Here is a 23,304-nt window from a genome sequence, read left to right on the forward strand (position 1 = left end):
GAGAAACGTTATCAAAATTTGCTACTAAAAGATGACAGTGCTTTCACAAGAATAAGTACAAGTTAACTTGCAAGTACAAGACAATGGGGGTAAACAGTCTTAAATTTTCTAAGTAGTAATTTTTAGGCTTTTCTGGCAACCATACCTTACTTGATTATGCATAAACTTCTCAGTTTGAAACCTGAAATCTGCAAAACAAAACAAAACAAAACAAAACCAAAAACTAATTTCAAAAAATTATTAGATATCTGATAACCCTGTATTGTACATTATATAATTTCATATTTTGTTAGTCTCAAAACATAGGGTTTAAAATACTGAATTTAAGCCTTAAAAGTCATTTTTGAAATGATAAAGGATTCCAAAATTCATGCCTACTTAAAATCTTAAAAAAAAGGAAACGCACTGTTACTGATCTTCATTTAGTTTAAGTGTGCATAAAAGCACTGTATGTCTTTTACCATGTTTCACTCACTTAAAAAGTGTTCGATAATGTTCTTCCTTTTGCATAATGTGCAAAATAAAAGGCAAAAAGATTAAAAGCAAATTTCTATATTTTTCTTGCTAGTGCTTTATGACCTTGTTAACACTACAAAGTCAATAGGGACTATGCAGAACTTTGGTATAAATGATATAACAATACTACCATCACAGTTGAGGGTTAAGAGGTGGTCAAAAGAAATGGAAGTGGGTAGAGAGATTCAGTAACACCCCCATTTATTAAAACACCACAAAATTAAAAGTGAAATAAACCACAATGAATTAATTATAATACAATTTACACATTGAGCACAGAAAAATGAATAAATCTAACAATATTTATAAAAAAAGCAAAATCAGTCTTTTTCCAGAGACTAAAAACTGTTGTTGTTCAGTCTGATCGTCAACTGCTGCTACACCAACTTTAGAGCCAAATTTAATTTCAAGTAAAAAAAAAAATTTACAACCACAGACTTCGCATAAATGGAAATTGGTCTTTCCTTGATTTCCCTTTGAAGTCACTAATGAGTATCTAAAACTGCTGCACTGAGGTTTTTAATCAACTTCCTGAGGGCTGTGACTGGGAGGAAGGAGCCATGACAATCTCTGAAAGCGCAGGCTCTGAACTCTGGTCCGCCATCTGCGTGAGGACTGAAGTGGCTACAGCTTCTGCCTTGGAAGTTGAACTGACTCCATTGGATGTGCTGACAGAACTATGCTGTATAGCTTCAGTATGTGGACTACTCGGCACTGACAGGTCTTCTGAACTATCATCTTTATCAGCAGCTGAGTGGAAAAAAGGAAACTACTCAGTTTCTTAAAATAGTTGTAAGAATTTATCAGGTTGAGTCAATGCACAGAATAAAAAGTTAGATGGCATTTTACAGAATCAGTTTAGAGAAGTTGGTATGACTGGAATTGAGTAACTGAAAGGTGGCTAGAAGTCATGAAGTAGGCAATTTTGTCTGTACAGGCTAAACAACGCACAAGCGTGCACATGGAAACACCTCAATGCCCAGTGCCACATAAAAGAGAGCTGAAGAATTATTTGCTAAATAGTGTTAAGGAAGAAAATTGGGTGGGAATTTGGGAGATAGGTCTCTTATAGATATAATCAAACACTTACCCCAGCAACACATTTAACAAAACCAGTCTGTTTGCCTACATGCCATTCTTATTAAAAGATTAAAAAATTTATAACCATATGCATACACAAAATGAATTCTAACATACAAATTATATCTTCAAATAATTCCCTCTGTAGAACTATTTTTATTCTGGCTGACTTTCCATCTAAGGCAGCAATGGATGATTGTAACACCTGATTCTAGTGATGCATACACATGAGACTAAGCAATATTTAGACTCTAAATGCCACCAGCTGTTATAGTTGCACGAATTGAGATTCAAATAAAAATCCATATAAAACTCAAGATACTGTAATTGAAAAGATATTCAGGAAAGGGCATTCTAAATATTTATGAAAATATATCTACCATTGTTTAGGCTTTAACAACAAATCTTCAACTTTCTTATTTTAATGGAAGAGAATCCAATAATTTCATTTAGTGAAAAATCTGGTAAGTACAACACACACAAATAATTATAGTGTATGCAAGTTATGAGACACAATGATAGCATGAACACCTGTGAACCCAGCCCCCAATTTAAAGAGAAAATTGCTAGTAACACTCGTGCTTCTTGGAGGCTCCTCTCTTCACCAAAGGCAATCACCATTCTGATACGTATTTCTTTTACCATTCCCTTGTTTTTTCTTTGAAGTTTTACCAAATAGGTATATATCCCTAAACAGTACTGTTTAGCTTTGTTTCTTTCTGAACGCTCTAAAATAATTTTTATTTAGTGTTTAGAAGTATAATAAGCTGGCTTCCTATCAAACCTGACAATACATACTGGCCTGCTTACTGATGGCCAGGTGCTCATTCTGAAAGTCAACTATTAAAAGACTGTGGACCCCATGAAGTAGGACTTACCCCATGATTTGTAATGTAGAAGATAGAGGGGGAGGAATCTGGCAAGTACAACTTTAGTTCAAATAAAATTCTTCATTTTGAGGGGTTTCTGAAATATAGTAGCTCTTACAGAATTTTAATGTGATAGAATCTCACCCTCTCTATAAATCTGCTTTAAATGCAAAACTACACCACTGGATAAAAATCTGACCTCAAGATGCAGTTAAAAAAAAAAAAGCACAATCAGTAATCCTTTTTAAAATTATATAAAGCAGAAAGGATACTCTTCTGATCAAGCAATAATGAATGTTATAAAATATTTACAATTCAGTTATATAGCCAATACAATTGTTATACATTCACAGAAAACACTAGCAAATGACAATTTAACTAGAGAGAACAGTAAAAAGCCCTCTATTTCACCACTATTCACCATGACAACAAAATGTCTTTTCAATGTTACGTTCTAGGGATATAACAGCTTTCAGAAATAAAGAGGCTGATCTGTGATGAGTGGTATAAGGAAATGTAAATATATTGTGGAGGCGATGACTCAAAATGAAACAGTTAAGTTGTAAGGGACAAGTGCTTATCTACCTCCAGGCTTTCAGAATTTGGTAAAACAAATCTTTAGGCCGTACAAAGAAGCAGGTACTCACTTATAAATTATGTAATTATCAATTTTATGTATAAAATACCTTTATAATGTGATACAGCTGCACCTATGTCCAGTTCTAGATGGTAAAGGGAGAAAAATTACTAATATAATCACAAGCTCTAGAAAGATACGAGAGATCTTACTGCATTCACAGAGTCATTTTTGGCCCTACTTAAAAGAAACCAGCTGTTTGACAATTCACTCTCTCTGAAGTTCCACCAGTGTTTATACATATTCTCATTAATGAAAATATAAGCTCACAATTTTGGGCCCAATAAGCTTTTCTTCCCATTTAGGATTACAGCAACAACTATAATACAATGTTAATTATGCCCAGAGATCTACAGAATATGAATTAATGGCAATAAGATTACTCTTACGTTTTACTCTTCAAGGAACCCAAACATTAAAAATGTTTTCATTCTCATTTTATATACTACTTGACCCTTAAGGTCAACAACTGTCACGGTTTTCCCATGACTGAGGGGTTTCCTAGGACGTGGGACTTCCCAATGTTAAAAAAGAGACCCTATGACTGTGTGACTTTATACTGTCACCTTTACCTGCAAGATTTTGTAAGATTCCTTAATTTCTACTAAACCTTAGTTTTCTATATACAATGTTTTGAGTTAACTAGTATTATAGCTCACCACTATTAGCAACTGCTATGTGCTACAATGTGATGAAGTGTTAGGTATTTGTGAATTTCTCCACATTTTCTCCAAGATTTAAACATTTACTTAAACAATCTTTGTATTTACCTTGACTATTAAACAACAGAGAAGTCAGATTTTTCCCAAAGACTTCAAATTTGAAAATAAAAAATTTGAAATTTCTACAAAGTCCAATTATCTCCCAAGAGCTGAACAGAACTAATTTTATGCAAGAACTATACTTACCTCAGTCAATATGATTATCTAGATAACCGGACAGGATAAAAGATAGGAACTGTTCCCAAACCCAAAAATGTCTTATTCATTTCTTACATTTTCACAACCTCGTATACCTTCACTAGAAACTTATTAATCTAGATTTTCAGTCAGTTTGAGGATATAGCATATAAAACCATACATATATACACTTAAAAATATCTTTATTGCTTAAAATAAAAAATTGGCTTGCATTTGCTGAGCATATACTGCCTGGATAACAGGGATAAAAACTGTTGGGGTTATCCAATAAATTAACTAAGATTAAAAAATTGAAGATAATTTAAAACTGAATGCAATTTAAGAGTTAATTTTCCTTCTAATTTTATAGAATCACTTGTATATTTCTTTCTGAACTATCAAAATTCAAGAGAGCTCTCTTGTTAAGAAAATCATGTATGCATAATGCTGAACTCAGTAACTTCTAAAGGAAATTATGTTGTTAAGTCCGATGGGAGCCATAATGGCCTCATCCCTGCAGCAATCATTGTTAATACAAACCCCAAACATATTTCTATATGGTTTCAATTTACTCCACAATGTGTTTCACAATCCTGTCAAAATGACTAGATATCAAAGGATTGAGATTTATTTGCTCAAAACTGACAAAAATCAATGTTCTAAATATATATGGCAACAGAGAGTTGCTCGATCTACTGAATCTTTTAAATTAAAAAATATTGCCCATTCTGATGAAACTGCTTACAATGACTACAAGTAAAGATGGTGGCCATTAAGTTTTATCGTGAGCACCTGAGGAACTGTTTGCATCCACTACAAAATGTTTTTTTCTTTTGAATTACTGACACTGGCAAATTAAAACGAAGTGGATACATATGGTTGAAACAATTTTCACATTTACAAATATCCTGAAATATCACTAAATCATAAAAATGAAAGCTGTGGGTTATATATTATGAATGTTGCCTAATGCATTCCCAGCTCTGTTATTTGTTACAAATTTGTGTACGATGGACAGAATTGGCCATTTATTCAAGAGTAACAGCTGGTTCCAACATTGTGCATCTTATCAAAACAGGACATTACAAGAAGGAAAAGCACAATTAACTTCTAAAATGCTGAAAACAGAAGAATCTCATTTTGAAGGTAAATATTTAAAAGGAAACTTACAAGCAGATAATTTAAATACTGTTCTATTTTAGCATTTTTATGACTAACTAGAAGACTCAATCTAAAGATTCAGAACAATAAAATTGCACAATGCTGATATCTAAGAAAGAACAATAGGATCTGCTACAGATTAAGTGAAGACAAAAAAAAATTACTAAACGGAGGCTAGTAGTAGTGTTTCACTATGTCAGTCCAAGAAAAGTATTACTCTGAGAATATAAACAAAGTATCATCAGTACTTACACTATACTTTAAATTATTAACCAACCCATTTTATTTATAGTAATCTCTAGAAAAAAGCTAGAAGTAGGAAAATTGTAAAACTCTAGATTCTAAGAAGTATATCCCCCATTCCATAATAAACTTGCAGAACTTCTGATATTTAACATTAAATATCAGAACTGCAGTCTCCACTTTTTTAATGGTAGCTTGGTTCACTCTGGCAGTATTTCACTGATGTAGCCTAAGGCTATAGGTAATGGAACATTACTCACTATGATAGCCAGATTTCTTCTGCATGGCGGTTACAGGGCAATCTTTATGAGCCAGAAGAAGCTGTTTCAGCTGTGCCACTTCATTTCTCAGCAGGGTGACTTCACTCTGGGGAAGAAACAACTTATGTACCTTACCAGCATCAGACTAACAATTTTTACTGTTTAACACAAGTGAAGATTAAGATATGAAAATCGGACATCTTTAAAAGAACACCAAGAAAAAAAAAAAACACCAAGGAATAAACAAAATATGCTGTTTAAATGTTTAATCATTATACATTAGCTTTTATATTTTAGCATTTATATAGACCCTGAAACTTACATAAAAATTTAACACCACAACTGGATAGCATATTTCAAAGTTACTTTTTACATTATCATTTGCCTTGTGACTGCTTATATACTACAGGTTACCTATCAAAGGTATTTTTTACATGTTACACGCTCTTTTTTTTTGCATTACGTGGGCCTCTCACTGTTGTGGCCTCTCCTGTTGCAGAGCACAGGCTCCGGACATGCAGGCTCAGTGGCCATGGCTCACGGGCCCAGCCACTCTGCAGCATGTGGGATCTTCCTGGACCGGGGCATGAACCGGTGTCCCCTGCATCGGCAGGCAGACTGTCAACCACTGCGCCATCAGGGAAGCCCACATGCTCTTTTTGATTATTTGAACAATTAGAAGTATCAGGGGAGTCAGGATACAATTTCACTGACTCTATTCACTTGGAAGTAAAAATTTTGTCCTGGAAACTAAATTAAGCAGTTTTCTAGAAACTAGGAAAAGCTCCATAGGGGAAAACACAAACAACCAAAGAATCATGGATACCTAAAATGCATCGCAAGGCATTGTGTTGGACACGGAACCAGTGAAGGCAGATGTAATGTTGAAATGGCTTAACTGCCTTTGACCTAGGCCATTTGTACACATCTGAGTTTAAATCTGATAAATCAACGGTGATCTATCCTACTCCTTATCACAGAATGAGCAGTTCAGTCTTTGTTTTGGATGCATTAATCTGATAGATTCTATGTAAAAGTTCCAAATTGAGAGAGTCCAATTAATTCCTTTGGGTCACCCCCAAATATTAACACATAAATTAGTGATAATTACCAATACTCAAGAGTTAGAAATAATATGAATTTAATAAATTGGTAACATTAAAAGATCTTAACTTACAAACACCTCTACTTATTTGGACTTATATTAACCATTCACATTTTATCCATGAACCCAAAACTAAATGAAATACAGCAAAAAAGGTGTACATAAAAGCTCAAGCGCTTCTTTTTCCATCCCTCAGTCTCTTAACCAGAAAGCTGAAGGTAAAATACTTTAGTAATTAGACTCATTACGCCTCCTTAAGTGATCAATGACAGAAACATACAAATCAAAAGAATAAAAGTTAAGCAATCCAAAGGCAAGTCTGTTGGGTCAAATAGTTCCTCACACCCCAATAACAATAAACTGTAACACTGTATTAAAGCACAGAACAAATGCTTGTTCTTGACGCTTACAAGAACTCTGAACCATTCATAAAAAGGTTAAATTATGTTTAGAATATTGTATTTGAGACAAAAATGGGTGTATAGTGATTAAAGTACAAAAAGAAAAGGTTAAAAGTTTGCTTTAAAAAACAAGCTGTTATTTAGAAAACTAATTTCTATGGAATACTGAAGTCGTCATTAGTGTCAATACTGCTCATTATAGCTCTTAATTAATGACACTATTTATGGGAACCCGTATTATGAATAATCCAACGTATATTATCCAAAAAAAAGTTTCTCTCTCTGCTGTGTCAGCTTGATTTTGAGACTCACATCTACAAGTTTCGCTCATTAATTTTTATAATATGAAATAGGGCTGGATGTGTATTTTTAGTCAAGAATACACAATCTTTTATAATCTGGTACCTGTGATCACCCTTCTCACTAGTTTGAACCTATTAAATAATATTTAATCATTTTGACCTACAAAAATAGAAATTTCATATGGCTAACTAAATATATACTGTTGCTTCCATCTAGAAAACCTTTTTGCCTTGTTAATTATTTCACGCATCTTTAAGCGTCAACTCAGTACAAATATGCATAGGAAAAGTTAGGTATCAATTTCTGTGCTCCCACAGCCGTATATACATGTATGTATCGTATGTGTGTTTGTATGTGTGTATTTACATAGTACTTATCACACTGGATTGTAATTTTTAGTTTACTTATTTGCCACCTCTGCCAGATTGAGGTTTCTCAAGGGCAGGGATTATCTTGCTTTTTGTATCCCCAGAGCATAGCCCACAGCCTGGCACAGACTGAGTACACAGAATTACCATGGTCTTCTCTAAAATCTATTTTCAGGGGGTAAAAAACACCAAAGAAGGTGAAATGAAATAGCTTAAATGATATAAAACTGGTCAGGGATCCTAATTTCATTATTTATTGCCAACAACCTCACCAACATAGTCACACTGTTAATTTTCTCAGTCAGAAAATGAAAATTGGCGTGTTTAATAGCATCACCTCAATTACAGAATTTTAAAAATCACAAATGCTTTCTCAACTACTCTATATGGACATTCATTATAAACCATATTATGAAACAAAATGCTGTATTAGATAAAATTCCTGAGCAGTTACAAGTTGATAATCTAACTGATACAAAATAGTTGATTTAAATAATTCTGGGGATTAACCAAGAAAACAATATTCCTGTGCACTCAAAATTAAATATATACATTCAAAATCTCTCTTTAAATGACAGGTTTGAAACTGATAGATGGAATATCAGTTTCTATATTCAAACTTAACAGTTGGTGGTGTTTTGGTTGTTCATCTAATTAGACTACCTGGTCCATTGACAAGTGAAGGAACTAAAGATGCCACTAGCTAACAATGGGTAATGAACATTAAGGACTTCAGAGGTAAGGTATTTGATTCCTGTTACAACAACTTACTTATATTTGTGTTAACTGAATTTAATTGGAGTCACACTTAACAGAGCAAACAACTCGGGGAAAGAAAAAAACTGGAAGAGAGGAGGAAATTGAAAATAAAACCATTTGAACATTATAATTTATATATACTTAAGTGATAACAGTACACAAATATGCTAGTCTTCATCCAAAATTCAAATAACCCAATTTTCCCCCTACACCTTTTAAATGACAGAAATTGTAAGAAAAAAACCCCCAACAAACTCAAGCTTTGCTCAATACAAATTTAGTCTAATTTTTTACATCATCCTGATCTAAAATGTTTTACAATGGTAAGAGATTTTCCTAATGGTAATCCTGAAGCTCAAGTGATTTTTGATTGAAAGGTTAAATTAAATCAATAGTTTGTATTATTATTGTATCCTAATATTCAATTTCTTTAAAAACTGGTATCAAGCACTAGACTGAAAGCAGCAAATGGGACATGGTTGCTAGCAAAGAATTGGGACTGTGAGAAATACTGCAAAGCACACAGGTAGAGTGCTGATTAGGAATAAGAGAAGGCCAAACCTTGAAGGAAGTGGATTTAGTTGAGCTGTAGAGCCCTAAGTATGAGCATAAGCTTGTGGTCAAGATCAGGTCAAGCAGAGGTTGAAAACAGGAGGCTCATTATGGTATATAACCTTTACATTAGGCAGAACTGTAGGAGTTTGCCAAAGCCCAGCCAGCATTTTTAAAATCATTTGATAAAATGTAGCAAAATTCAACAAATTAATCCAAACATTCAAGAATTATAGTCTCATACCCATATGTATAAAGGAAAGGACTTAAACATAAAGATAGACAATATTTAGATAAGGTAGTTACATAAATCATGACTTTAACTGTGAAATGTTTTGACAAAGAAAGATCGGAAGACAGGTAGAATCAGAGACAAAAGCCTCCATACATATAATGAGAAGAGTCCTGAAGATCCTATGGAGAGACCTCACAATGAAAAAAAAAAAAAGAAAGCCGTAACAGACCATATCAGACCATATCTATCTATCTATCTATATTTGTATTTATATAAATATATAAAACCGGTTTGCTTAAGCCAAAGTGAATCTGGAGGGGATACATGTTAAGCCATAAACAGATTTAATATTAAATGAAAAAAGAAATATTTATACCTCTACTATCTGAGGATTATTTTAGATTGGATTATAATTGGATTTAGCCTCCAAAGCCTTTCTGGTTAGTTTGTTATTTAGTATATTTGCAGAATATGTTAACTGTCTTCCCGGATCATTCTGAAGATGAAGTGAAATAAGAGACACGAAAACATTTGGAAAACATTAAAGTCCCATTCAAATGTGAGCAATTACTGATACTTTTGTCAAAGAAAAGTGTATTTGGTAAGATAAAGTAGATGCTGAAGAAAATTATTATTATGGTCTAAAAGAAAATGTAATTATTTTGGCACTGTCTATACCATTGCTCTACTCTATTTGTATCTAGTCAAAGGTTAATTACATACTGATGAACAAATAATATATTTTTTTAACAGTCTGTCTGAAGCAGATCAGCCTGATGAAATAATGACAGGATAGCTAATTGATTAATCAATCAAAAATTTTCACTGATATTTGGCCACAGATTGATGACCAGGTACTCCATAAATTCATGATCTTTGACTTTCTAGTTCAGCTACTACCCCCCAAATTAAAGAAATAATATTGGATAGTTTCTTCTTTGGGGAATTTCTCATTGCTAAAGATAAGCCAGTCTTCACAAAAATCAATGATTAAGTATCTTAACTTCCCACCACAAGTTTTAAGGGTTGTCATGGATGCAAAACCTTATACTTGAAAACAAAATAGTTCTTTAATTTTTATTTTCAACAATAGAAAAAAAGATGACAGGGTTCATAATATTTTGCAAATATTCTGCAAAATTAATGGGAATGACTCTTTTCCTATTCTCATACTTTAATTACTTGTTTCACATCTGTCTTCTGGGCCAGACCACAAATTCTGCCAAGTGTTAAGGACAATGTCTTTTTTCACTGTTCTATCCCGTGTCTAATAACGTGCCCTGCACACAATAGCTGCTTAATGACAGAATGAATAATAAATAATTAGCATTTGCACAGTGTAGTTACAACATACTTTTCTATTACCTCTCTCATTTGATCTTCAATATAGTACTTATTCTATGAGTTTGACAGATGGGGAAGTAAAGGCTTGGGAAGATTTTAGTAAAGGCTAGTAAAAAGAAGTACTCAGAATAAAATGCATGAGGTAGAGGTGGCATCACTATTACCCTTTCCCCCTCTAGAATATAGTGAAAAACTCAGGGGGGAAAAGGAAAACAGTTCTATTTTTTTTCAGGAATTAAACAGATATTGTATACCATCTCCCAACTGCTGCCATTCCTTTCTATTTTGGGTGATAAATACTAAAGTAAAATATCGTTTAGGTACCAGGAATAAAATATTTGATCCCATTCCCCTTAAGTCAATGGACCAATAAGCAAAACCTTTTCCATATTATCTTATGAGTGAAAACTCCTCACATATCCTGCTATCAAAGAATGCTTCCATTAATTTACTGAGCTTCCACTCCACACACATTTTGCAATACCTAAGTTTTAAAAGCAAAATCCACAACAAACTCTCCAAGTTTTATCCACAGATTGTTAAGGAGCTCCTATTAGTAAAGAGAAGAGTCAGCCTTTTGTTCATAAAGGAAATGCTGAAATTCTAAACTGAAAACTAACCCCCAAGATGAGTATAGCTAAAAGACAAAGACATAATGAGGTTAAAACCATTTCAAGTAAAAGACAAAAATCATATATTACCTTTAAATATATAATAGTTTATAACCAACAGTATCCAATTCTTGGTCTAGATGACCACAAATGTATCTAATACAATTTGATAAAATTGCTCTTTTAAAGCAATGACTCTAGAAAGCTAAAATATAATTAAATTCAGTAAGTGGGGCAATAAGGTTGAATAATTAGTATTTTCTTTGAAACCTAATATATATTTGGTAAAAATATGAAGAGTCACACCTCAACACTCATTAAACCTTTTATTATATATAATATGTAAGCAACCATGGGTCATTACTGCCCACTACACTGATCAGCTAAGCCTGTATGTCACGTGAAGGATTATTAAGGAAATGTAGAATTGATGAATGTTTTCACATAGAGTTTAATTATTTCTTTGACATTCAATTTTCTTTACAAGTCATTCTGTTCTTCACAGTTAACGGTTTTGCTGTTGGCGAACCGAATGAAATTTTTCTCCAGAATCTATTATAAGCACATTAACTCTTCATACTCTGAAAACTAGAATGTGTCACTTACTCTTTAAGAACTGTTTTTATTTTATATGACAAATAACAAACAACCAAAAAAATCATATATCCACTTGAAACAATAAAGTCATAATTGAGGTACCCTTTCTTCCCAAACCATCCATGCTTTCCAACCCCCTCTTCATCACTGTTACAAGCTGGTACATGTCATTCTTAAAATTTTACTTCTATTTAAAGAATCATTTCTATACTGACTTCTATACCTACACATTTATCCATCTAACTATAAACCTTTCATTAATGAAAAAGAATTATGTTACACATTTTAGTATGCAACTTTAATTTATTGAGGTGAAATTTCCATAATATAGAATTAACCATTTTAAAGTGAACAGTTCGGTAGCATTTAGTACATCTGCAATGTTGGGTTACCACCACCCTCCATCTGTCCATTCAAAGTAAAACCCCTTATCCATTAACCAGTTTCTGCCTGTTTCTTCCTCCCCCCCCCCAGTCTCTGGAAACTACATTTGCATTTTGTCTCTATGGATTCATTTGTTCTAGATATTTCATATAAATGGAGTCATATAATTCATGACTTTGTGTGTGGCTTCTTTCACTTAAGCATAACATTTTGAGGTTCATCCACATTGTACTTTCACTCCTTTTTATGGCTGAAAAATATTCCATTGGATGTATACGCCACAATTTATCTATTGATGGACACTGGACAGTTTCCAGCAACTTTCTTTTTGCCCATAATAATATATTACAGACATTTTTCCAGGTTAATACATGCAGAAGGACCTTATTCTCTTTCTTTTTTGCACAAGTATTTTTTAAAAAAAATCCCTGATAACACATCATTTCACCTATCTTCATATTTTGGTATGCATCTCTAAAACTAAGAACACTTTCTTATCTAACCATGATGCCATCATCACTCAATTATTAATGATTAAAAATACTGATTTTTATGCTTAGTGACATAAATTAGAGAAAGACAAATACTGTAGGATATCACCTACATCTGGAATCTAAAAACCAAAACTAGTAAATATAACAAAAAAGAAACAGATATTGAGAAAAACAGAGCTTACCAGTGGGGAGAGAGAAGAGGGGAGGGGTGAGATAGGGGTAGGGGATTGAGAGGTAAAAACTACTATATATAAAATAAATAAGCTACAAGGATATATTGTACAGCACAAGGAATATAGCCAATATTTTATATAAGTGTAAATGAAGTATAACCTTTAACAATTGTGAATCACGATGTGTACACCAAAACTTATATAAGTGTATATTATACATCAACTATACCTCAATTTAAAACATATACTGACTTTACTGGTTCTGTTTGTAATTTGAGGTATTAACTAAAGTTATGTTCAACTGTAGAGTTTATGTTCAACTGTAGAGTTTAACTTAGTGATTTCTTGAATTTGACTTCCATTTAAAAATTTTGGGACTTCCCTGGTGGTCCAGTGGTTAAGAATCCGCCTTCCAATGCAGGGGACGCAAGTTCAATCCCTGTTCAGGTAACTAAAATCCCACATGCCACGGGGCAACTGAACTCTAGAGACTGCGCGCCACAACTAGAGAGCCCGTGTGCTGCAACTACTGAGCCTGCATGCTCTGGAGCCCACATACCACGACTAGAAAAGCCCGTGTGCTGCAAGGAAAGATCCCACGTACCGCAACGAATATCCCACATGCCACAACTAAGACCCGACACAGCCAAATAAATAAATAACGTCTTAAAAAAAAAAAAAGTAAAAGTTTCACACTTGCTTCAAAACTAAAGTGTTAGGTAACTTTTACCTAGGTGATAAATCTTGCCTTTATTCCTCTAATCAAGAAATTTCTACCCAAATTAGGAAATATAAAAATGTAACACAATTTACAATAATGATATTTTAATCAGTTTGGATGGTAGAAAAAGCAAGAGATCAATGAAGTAAATTTTACATTTATTTTGAATGCTGAATTTTCCAAGGTTTTCTGAAATAATAAAGCACTGCTGCTATTCGTAATGGTGACCAGTGCTGCAGTATAACTAAAGAAATAGCAATGTCTAAGTAAAAGCTGTTAACACTGCTATGCCTTGGGTCAAAACAGAAACTGGCCCAACCTAAATAAAGTCCAATACCATGAAAAATACCATATACTTATATACCGCTTTATAGTTTTCAAACATTTTTACTTCTTAAAAAGGCAAAATAAGCCAAATTACAAAAATACTGATAAATCTATCCTATTAAAATTAATATATTTAAAAATATCTGCAAACATTCTAATTCCACTGATGTATGTAACAACCCACAGCAGCAGGACCAGCAAGTATTATTATCTCTATTCTATGGATAAGATAACTGAGGCTAACAAAGATATCTTTAATATCATGTAACTGTAAAATAGCCGAGTCATTCAGAAGAATGATTTTGTTAGTTAAGAACAGAAAAGAAAAAAATAGGTCCTCCTAAATCACTTTGTTAATGTAATATGAACATTTAAAAATTTAAATGATGATAGTTAATATTCTAACAGAAATCTGGTAAATAATAGACATATTTATAGTATATAAATAAATTGGTATCTATAATCTGTTTCACTTTAAGAAGAAAAAATTCAAGTTTTTTTCTTAAACATTATGAAAATAGTTCTTGAATAAGAATTCATTTGTCAGATAATATATTGTTTCTTAACATATCCTAGTATACAAGTACATATTTGAAGTTTCTGTGATATGGTAAATGTTTAATTTTGTTCTAAATGGTTAAAAGTAAATTTTGTGAGATAATTATATTTGTCCTAAAGCTAACATGTCAATATTCAAAAGCACAGCAGAGTTTTTTTTTTAATTTATTTTTGGCTGCATTAGGTCTTTGTTGCCGCACGTGGGCTTACTTTAGTTGCCTTGAGCGGGGGCTACTCTTCGTTGCGGTGCACAGGCTTCTCATTGCAGTGGCTTCTCTTATTGCAGAGCACGGCTCTAGGCACTCAGGCTTCAGTAGTTGTGGCACGCGGGCTCTAGAGCGCAGACTCAGTAGTCGTGGCGCACGGGCTTAGCTGCTCCGCGACATGTGCGATCTTCCCAGACCAGGGCTTGAACCCATGTCCCCTGCATTGGCAGGCGGATTCTTAACCACTGAGCCACCAGGGAAGCCCTCAACATAGAGTTTAAAAGATGTCAGCCTCACGTATGAAAAAATTTTGTTATAAAATTTACATTAGATTAAATGCTACGCCTGGTGCTAAAAAGCTTCTTCCTAAGCATTTAACAAGACACTTATATTGGTGACATCTTTAAAGATATAAGAAGAGAGCAGGTCTCATCACCAATTCTGATTACACAGAAGATTCATTTTTAACTAGGAATGGATAGCTGAAGGTTGACCAATAACAACTACAATTCATTAACATCAATTTTCTAGTTGATGCTCATCAGTTGGTATTTTAGAAGATTTTACTTGAGAATATTCACAACATTAACAACAACAATAAAAAAGGAAGAAAAAACAGAAGGAAGGAAACAGACTTAGTGCTGCCCAATACCATCACTGCAAATCTTACCAAAGACTGAACAGGAAGGAGCCTTAAACCTTTATACCCCATAAGGTTCCTAAGAAATGTATCTGAGGCACACTGGCAGGGCAGTATGAAATGATTTTTATTGCCACTGGCCATATTGTACCTGTTCTGTGGATAATTAGAGTCCTTCAGTTTCCAAAGCTGTCAATCTGGCACCTTTCACGAGCACTATATTCACTTTAAATAAAACAAACAAAACAAAACAAAATTTATAATTCAAAGAACAAAAGCACTAAAAACAGAAACTACAAATTGCAGCAACTTTATAGTTGTGATATAAACCAACAAATAAAAAAAGTAAAATACCAGTAATATCTTACACTTTGAGATTCTTTGTTTGAACTCTATATCACAACTTTATAAAGTTTAAGCCAGACAGTTTAGGTACTTTTGTACTATACAAGTAAACACTTATATTTAAAAATTTCTTCACTGTATCAGTGTTGAAAATTTTATATTACTTCATCTCGGTATTCAAATAGGTTTATAAAGCTGCGCTTTACTATAGATTCCATACACACCCAATATTGTGTCCTAAAATGTCTGGATGGCTAACTAGGAAAAAGTGTGTTCATAATTATTAAAAATAAATAAATAAATAAAACAATTTACATATATGCACCATACCTGCAATTGACCATTTAATGAACTCAAGTCTTCTGCTTTCTTTTCTAAAGATTGAACCCAGACTTTTCTTTTTTGTCTGCATCTTGAAGCTGCTGCTCTATTTCTTTCCAGAAACTTCCTTCTTTTTTCATCAGGATCTTCATTAGCTGCTCTTCTTCGACGACCAGTTGTATTTTGGGTCTGTGGAGTTGTGTGAGCTGGGGAAGCCTATAATAGACACAAATGAAAGTTTTTTATATTTGTACCTAGTGATTAAATTAACACAGGCAGTAAAGGGTGGCAAAGGCGAGAGCCACTAATTTTATTTTCTAAGTCTCATTGTATACATCAATATTGTAGAGCAATGTGAAAATCACCCTGTGGTTTAACAAATTCCTTGAAATAAATGAGCATTGCTAAAACACGATTCTCACTAATTAACTATCACAGTGAATGTATTCTTTAAAGTTTGTATAGTATTTTCATTTTTATAGAAATAATACAAAGAAATTTAAAATGCAATACAAATGATCATGTACAGATCTTGTAGTTTTCCATCTTGTATTTTTCCAAGTGTACTTTTAAGCAAACATTGTGGTATTATTCAATCCTTTGATAATTATTAAGGTACTAAAATAAAAATAACTTCCTATTTAAATTCATTATGAGAAACCATGTTTTCTATGATATTTTTGAAATAAAAAATAGCATTAAATCTGTAAATTTTCTTTAAAAATTGGTTTCTCTAAAATTAAGGAGTTGAAAGTACATACATATTTTAGTGTATTCAGCTCTTCTTCAGTTTTTGAAATTTGGGATCAGTCTTTTTCTAAGGGTCAGGTTCATATAATTATTAATGCTCATTTTCCTGGTGGGTAGAATCCCAGAGTCTAGATTTTCATTTTAATTGGCCCCCCTGCCCTGCCAGATCAGCCAGAGACAGGAATCTTCAGTCACTAGTGATACAGTCCAGTGTGTAGGACTACAGAATAACATCTTCAAGCTTCTCACAAATCCCAAAATTGTGCCACACAACACTTGAATACAGGAGACAGTATGTGAACCCTTAGAAATAGTGCAAAAGAAATAGCACTTTGTGGCCACAGACACATGATCCAAAGAAGCAGCCTGAAAAACCTCTACTTAATGGTATTTTAAAATGATGTGAACAAAAACTATCTTCTCTTAATCTATACAATAAACAAAAATCTTAAAAACTTAAGTTCTGCAGGGAAATAACCTGAATTAGTTCTCACTCTACAAACTCCAAAAAATCAAAGTTATCATTCCTTTTCCAAGTAACTAGCATTAAATATTGTGAGGGTTATTTCGTTTATACTGTATTTTAATTGTAATTAAGATCAAGTATTAAATCAGATTCTTTTACCTACATAATTGCAATTTAATCTTTTAGAAAAATCTTTCTATGGCTGGCTTCAAGAATGGTAACTTTGAAATATATTTTTATCCTCTTAACTTACTGATAATAGCAGGTTTTAAAATTTTACTGAATAGGAGAGAACAGTTTTTGGTTTTTGTTTTTAATTGACAACTTGGTTACTACAGCAAAGGCTAATCACAGGTATTGTAAGCAGAAACTATTAGAGAGTTATATTTGTATATCATTACCCCTAACAAGGATTTGAGGCTACTTAGAAGCATATATTTCTCCTCTCCCTCCTTCCAGTGATTCATTCATTCTACTTCATTGAAAAAAATACAGGAGCTATGCTAGTGATACAGCAGTGAACAAACAGATAAAAGTCCTGCCCTCATGGAGCTTCATTCCAATACAATAAAATATAAAGCTATAAATGAAAACTAGATCCAGGGAAACTACAGTTAGTATAAGAAAATAAATTATATTCATTTATTTTCTTTTAAATAAACACTTAAAGATGTAAAAGCCATACTAAGCTTACAGGCCGTACAAAGAAACAGCCATAAGCTGCATTCGGCTCATGAGCTAGTTTGCTAACCCCTGAATTATGACATGAGAACATACTCACTTTTCCCCTCTCTTGGCCCCTAAGTAAAGTTGCTTAGTGGATGACAACCACAACTATATTCCACTTTATCTTAAGTTTCACAAAGATAAAATACAGTAATCTAAATACCTATGCTTAGTAGGCAGTCTAAAACTTGCTGTGTAACTGTGTTTCTTTAATTGGAAAGTTTTACTTTTAAATGTGAATATTCTTTACGTAGAGAAGATAAAAGGTATAAATAGAGCTCTGAAACATTTAACAGAAATATAGTAATGCTTACTGTAGAAATATACTGCAGACATATAGAAATATCAATCATCTAATGGGCGGTAACAAATTAAAGATAAGTGAAAAGGGCCTCTGGTATAAATAGCTGCCATTAAGCCTATCTGCTCCTTTGGTGTATTTCACGAATGTTAATTCAAGAATCGTTTGACTTATATTAGTAATATAATACCTATATACATTTCTTGTTGAATACAATCAACAGAAAAACAGTTTTCTTTAAAAAGTATTGATGGACATTATGCCATGTCAAACCAACATACAGACACTCACAGAAACATTTACAGGGTGCCATGAGCAGTAACAACTGCTTGATTATTTTTACTTATTTATTTTTTGTATCAATACTTTTACATTGAACTACCTTTTCCTAAGGCTTTTTATACACTTTGGGAATAAAATGGGAATATACACTTTGGTTTTTTTTTAAGGATAACTGAACACTGAATGATAAAAACAACACACATACCGGAGTTTCTGTAGTGGATGTGGCTGGCTGTTGTAATGACTGTGGTCGAGATTCCTCTGATTGAGTCCTAACCAGTCCGCTACCATGACCTTTGACAGTATCGCCATTGGTAACTGGAGGATGTTGCTGGGTCAAAGCAGCTTTTAATCTCTGAAATGCAAACACCAATTTAAAAAAAAAGTTTCCTGCTTTCCACCCAAATCCAACTCCCAGCATACTCTTTGGTTAACCAAAAGAAATTATTTGTTAAGGAATACATAAATACATTCAGCTTTAATATTAGTTTTGATTTATCATATTCCACTGCATTCCTAAATATCAGTAAGACGAACAGGACCTTTGGAAAGTTTGCCTGAGTCTTTTTTGTCTAGTACTACTAGAGGGTTCTATACTTTGCTATTCCTAATTAATCAATTTTGAGAAAAGAGTGAAAACTAAAAACACTGTTGACTGAAAATAACTAGATTTGTTCAACTAAAATAAGCAAAACAAGTTAATTATGCATGTTTCACTATTTTCTCCTACCCCATTCCTATATCCCATATCCCAGTCTTTTCAGGCTCTGCCTAGATTCTTAGACCTAAATTATCTTCTTTTTCAGATTTGAGTCCATTTGATCTCTGCTTGCAGGTTTGATGTCACTGCTTACTTGGACAATGACCTGATTTTGCATTTTTTAGGCCACTGTACTGACTGTCAGACTGAACCTCCTCCTAGAACCCACAGCTGGGTTTGCCTCCCTTAGGTCTTCCCTGTCACCAGTAAGCAGACCTAGCTCCAAGTCTATCCCTTCTACTATGTTCCATTTTGCCAGTGAACTGTACCCAACTCACTGTCAGAGTATGGCAGATCTAGCATTATAATGAAGCTCTAGACATTTATGGCTACTTCTTTAAAACAAAACAAAACACCATGTGAGTAAGGCTTATTATTCTATCAGCAAAAATATATGAGTATCTTATCTCCCCAACCAGACAGTAAGCTCTTTAAAAGCAGAGATTACCTTTTATTTCTCTGCATCCCTTTTAGCAACTGGTACATTGATTTGCTACATAAATGGACAACAAATATATTTGCTAATGGACAGAAATTGGTTTCTTTGAAAATGGTACATGGGATCTTTGGGGTGGTTTTATTGTTATGCTCTATAAATATGAAATAATTAGCACAAAATAGTCATATTATAGTATCTTAGCAATGAAAGGGATCTCAGGGATCTGAGAGACCTGGGACTATTATTGATGATATTGTTCTTAATAACTCAGAAGTAGCCCTTGAGCTCAAAATATAGTTTTATAACAAAATCTGGTGAAGAGATATGTCATTACATTTTCCTAAGATCCACACTCAGGTGCACATGTGGCAGGGAGGGAGGTTACAAATATAAGAACAAATATACAAATATAAGAACTATGCTGCAGTCTACCCAGTGCTTCCCACACTTCCTAGAAGTCAATTAACTACCTTGGTATCACATGCTAAAAACAGATTCTTGGCAACCTTTCCTCTCTTCTTTCCCTGGAAATAGCATAAAGGGGTAGATAATAGAGAAGAGCTTTAGAAAAAGTCTCCCAAATGATTCTACTACAATTGTTTTCATTTATTCCAACTAAGAACAATTTAGAAAATTTGTAATTTCTTTATTTTCACCTATACATATCTTCTTACCATCTATAATTGATCCAGATCCCTTAAAAACTGAAGCACAGGACTTCCCTGGTGGCACAGTGATTAAGAATCCACCTGCCAATACAGGGGACACGGGTTCAATCCCTGGTCCGGGAAGATCCCACACGCTGCAGAGCAACTAAGCCTGTGCACCACAACTACTGAGCCTGTGCTCTAGAACCCGCAAGCCACAACTACTGAGCTCACAAGCCACAACTATCGAAGCCCACGTGCCCTAGAGCCCTTACACTGCAACTACTGAGCCCACGTGCTGCAACCACTGAAGCCCGCGTGTCTAGAGCCTGTGCTCCACAACAAGCGAAGCCCCGCTTGCTGCAAACAGAGAGAGTGACACGTGGCAATTAAGACCCAACACAGCCAAAAAATAATAATTAAAAAAAAAACAAGCATATATGAAAAGATCAAAATTTCCAATGAAGCAGTAATTCTAACTAGACAAGTGTTAATGGACATTTTCTACTGCTAATCATTGTAGATCTGGGTATGATTTTAAAATCAAAGTCAGTAGTATAAAAAATATTTTGTTGAGATATAAGTTACATACAGTAAAATGAACTCTTTTTAGTGTACAGTTCTGTGAGTTTCAGCAAGCACATACAGTCGTGCAACCACCCTCTACAATCAGGATACAGAACAGTTCTATTACCCCCCCAAACTTTCCTCATGCTTCTTTCCTGTCACTCTCCTCCCACCCACAGCCCCTGGAAACCACCAGTCTGTTTTTTGATGCCCAAAGTTTTGCCTTTTCCAGAATATCATATAAATGGAATCATACAGTGTATATAGCCTTTTGAATCCGGCTTTTTTCCTTTAGCATAATGCACTTGAGATCCATCCCTGTTGTTGCATTATCAGTAGTTTTTCAATGAGTTTCTAATAAACAAGTATTCCAATTTTACAGATTAGGACACTAGAGATCATTTGCCCAAGGTCACACAGCCATTAAGCTAGTTAAAATCCTACATTTGAACATGGATCTCCTTAATTTCAAAGTGCACAGTTTTTCCATGGCATCATGTTACATATGTTATCCTACCAAAAAAAAAAAAAAAAAAAAGGAAAAAGGAAAAATCAAGAAAGAAAAAGGAAAAAATTAAGGAAGATAAGGAAATTAAGGCTGCATGGCTTGATGATTCAGAAGACAACCACAAGGGAATTCCCTGGTAGTCCAGTGGCTAGGACTCCATGCTTTCACTGCCATGGGCCCAGGTTCAATCCCTGGTCGGGGAACTAAGATCTCGCAAGCCATGCGGCATGAAAGACAACCACAAAGGATTAGGAATGCCAAGTCTGATACTGCAACTGCTAAAGTCCTGTCACTCCAGGATCAGGTATGTTTTTTCCATCTTTTCTGACTGAATACTTCTTTATGAATTGCAAATAGCACCACAATAGATCAGTATATGTAATGTATACCGTATACATATTAGCATACATAATGTATACAGCGAGAAGACACTTTATTGTTTAGAATTTAACTCTGCCTCAAACAATCTGTGTGACTCTGAACAAATCATTTCAATCTCTGAGTCTGTGTTTCCTTGTCTGTAAAATTGGGAACAATGATAATTTCCTTGCAGGGATGAGGTAAAGATTAAATATAATATGCAAAATTACCTGATTCATAAAAGGATTTCTTAAGTATCAACTTCCTTACTTTTTTCTTTTTTAAACAATTATTTATTTTTGGCTGAACTGGGTCTTTGTTGCGGCGCACAGGATCTTTTGTTGTTGTGTGCAGGCTTCTCTCTAGTTGTGGCATGCGGGTTTTCTCTTCTCTAGTTGTGGCACACAGGCTCCAGGGTGCGTAGGCTCTGTAGTGATGTGTGGGTTCCAGAGTGCGTGGGCTCTGTAGTTTGCGGCACGCGGGCTCTAATTGAGGCACGCGAGCTCAGTAGTTGTGGGTGAGGGCTTAGTTGCCCTGAGGCATGATGTGGGATCTTAGTTCCCTGACCAGGGATCAAACCCGTGTCCCCTGCATTGTAAGACGGATTCTTTACCACTGGACCACCAGGGAAGTCCCTTCCTTACTTTTTTCAAAAACAGCTATTGAGGCCTCTATTTTTTTAGCACAGGTGTCAGGGTGAGGACACCAAAGAATCAGGAAAGTTCCTATACTTTTGTATTTTCAAAATATACTTAGAGGGAAAAAAAGTACTTAGGGGTTCATCTTAAGGACTGGTTTAGCTTCAGACATATTTTATTATGGAAAATGTATTCTCAAGACCATGTGACACACTGCATCTTTCAGAATCCAGGTCAGATTCCTGGTTGCTTTTTTTCTTCCTTCTTTTTTAAACAAGCAGAAATGACCACATTAGCAGCTAAGATCCAGGAAATTGGGACACTCATAACTGATGGGCTAATGTGGAAGTGTATGGATTAAAAATTAGGTAGGTGACCAAAGCAGTAGTTGGCTGTAATCAGGTAGGAATACTTAGGCTAAATGGTCAAAGAACTTAAAGTAAAAAGACAGGAGTCTGAAGGTATGGGTCACATAAACAGAAGGAGGAGGATCTGAGTGTGCATACTTATGTCTTTTAAAAACCAATCTATATGGGGCTTCCCTGGTGGCACAGTGGTTGAGAGTCTGCCTGCCGATGCAGGGGACACGGGTTCGTGCCCCGGTCCGGGAAGATCCCACATGCCGCGGAGCGGCTGGGCCCGTGAGCCATAGCCGCTGAGCCTGCGCGTCCGGAGCCTTCGCGTCCGGAGCCTGTGCTCCACAATGGGAGAGGCCACAACAGTGAGAGGCCCACGTACCGGAAAAAAACAA

General features: G+C 34.4%; 1 protein-coding gene across 2 annotated transcripts in view; it reads right to left on the reverse strand.

Moving 5' to 3' along the window:
• Positions 1–1,039: 1,039 nt before the first annotated feature.
• ATF2 (activating transcription factor 2) overlaps positions 1,040–23,304 on the reverse strand; it is a 59,931-nt gene continuing 37,666 nt past the window's right edge. For both annotated transcript variants that reach the window (XM_065880353.1, XM_065880352.1), the window contains 4 exons: positions 18,840–18,989; positions 16,119–16,325; positions 5,666–5,771; positions 1,040–1,266 (listed from right to left, as the gene is read on the reverse strand). In XM_065880353.1, coding sequence (XP_065736425.1) covers positions 1,040–1,266; positions 5,666–5,771; positions 16,119–16,325; positions 18,840–18,989 — 690 coding nt within the window. The remainder of the gene's footprint in view (positions 1,267–5,665; positions 5,772–16,118; positions 16,326–18,839; positions 18,990–23,304) is intronic.

This window comes from Phocoena phocoena, chromosome 7, assembly GCF_963924675.1.
Source record: "Phocoena phocoena chromosome 7, mPhoPho1.1, whole genome shotgun sequence".
Classification (NCBI taxonomy): domain Eukaryota; kingdom Metazoa; phylum Chordata; class Mammalia; order Artiodactyla; family Phocoenidae; genus Phocoena; species Phocoena phocoena.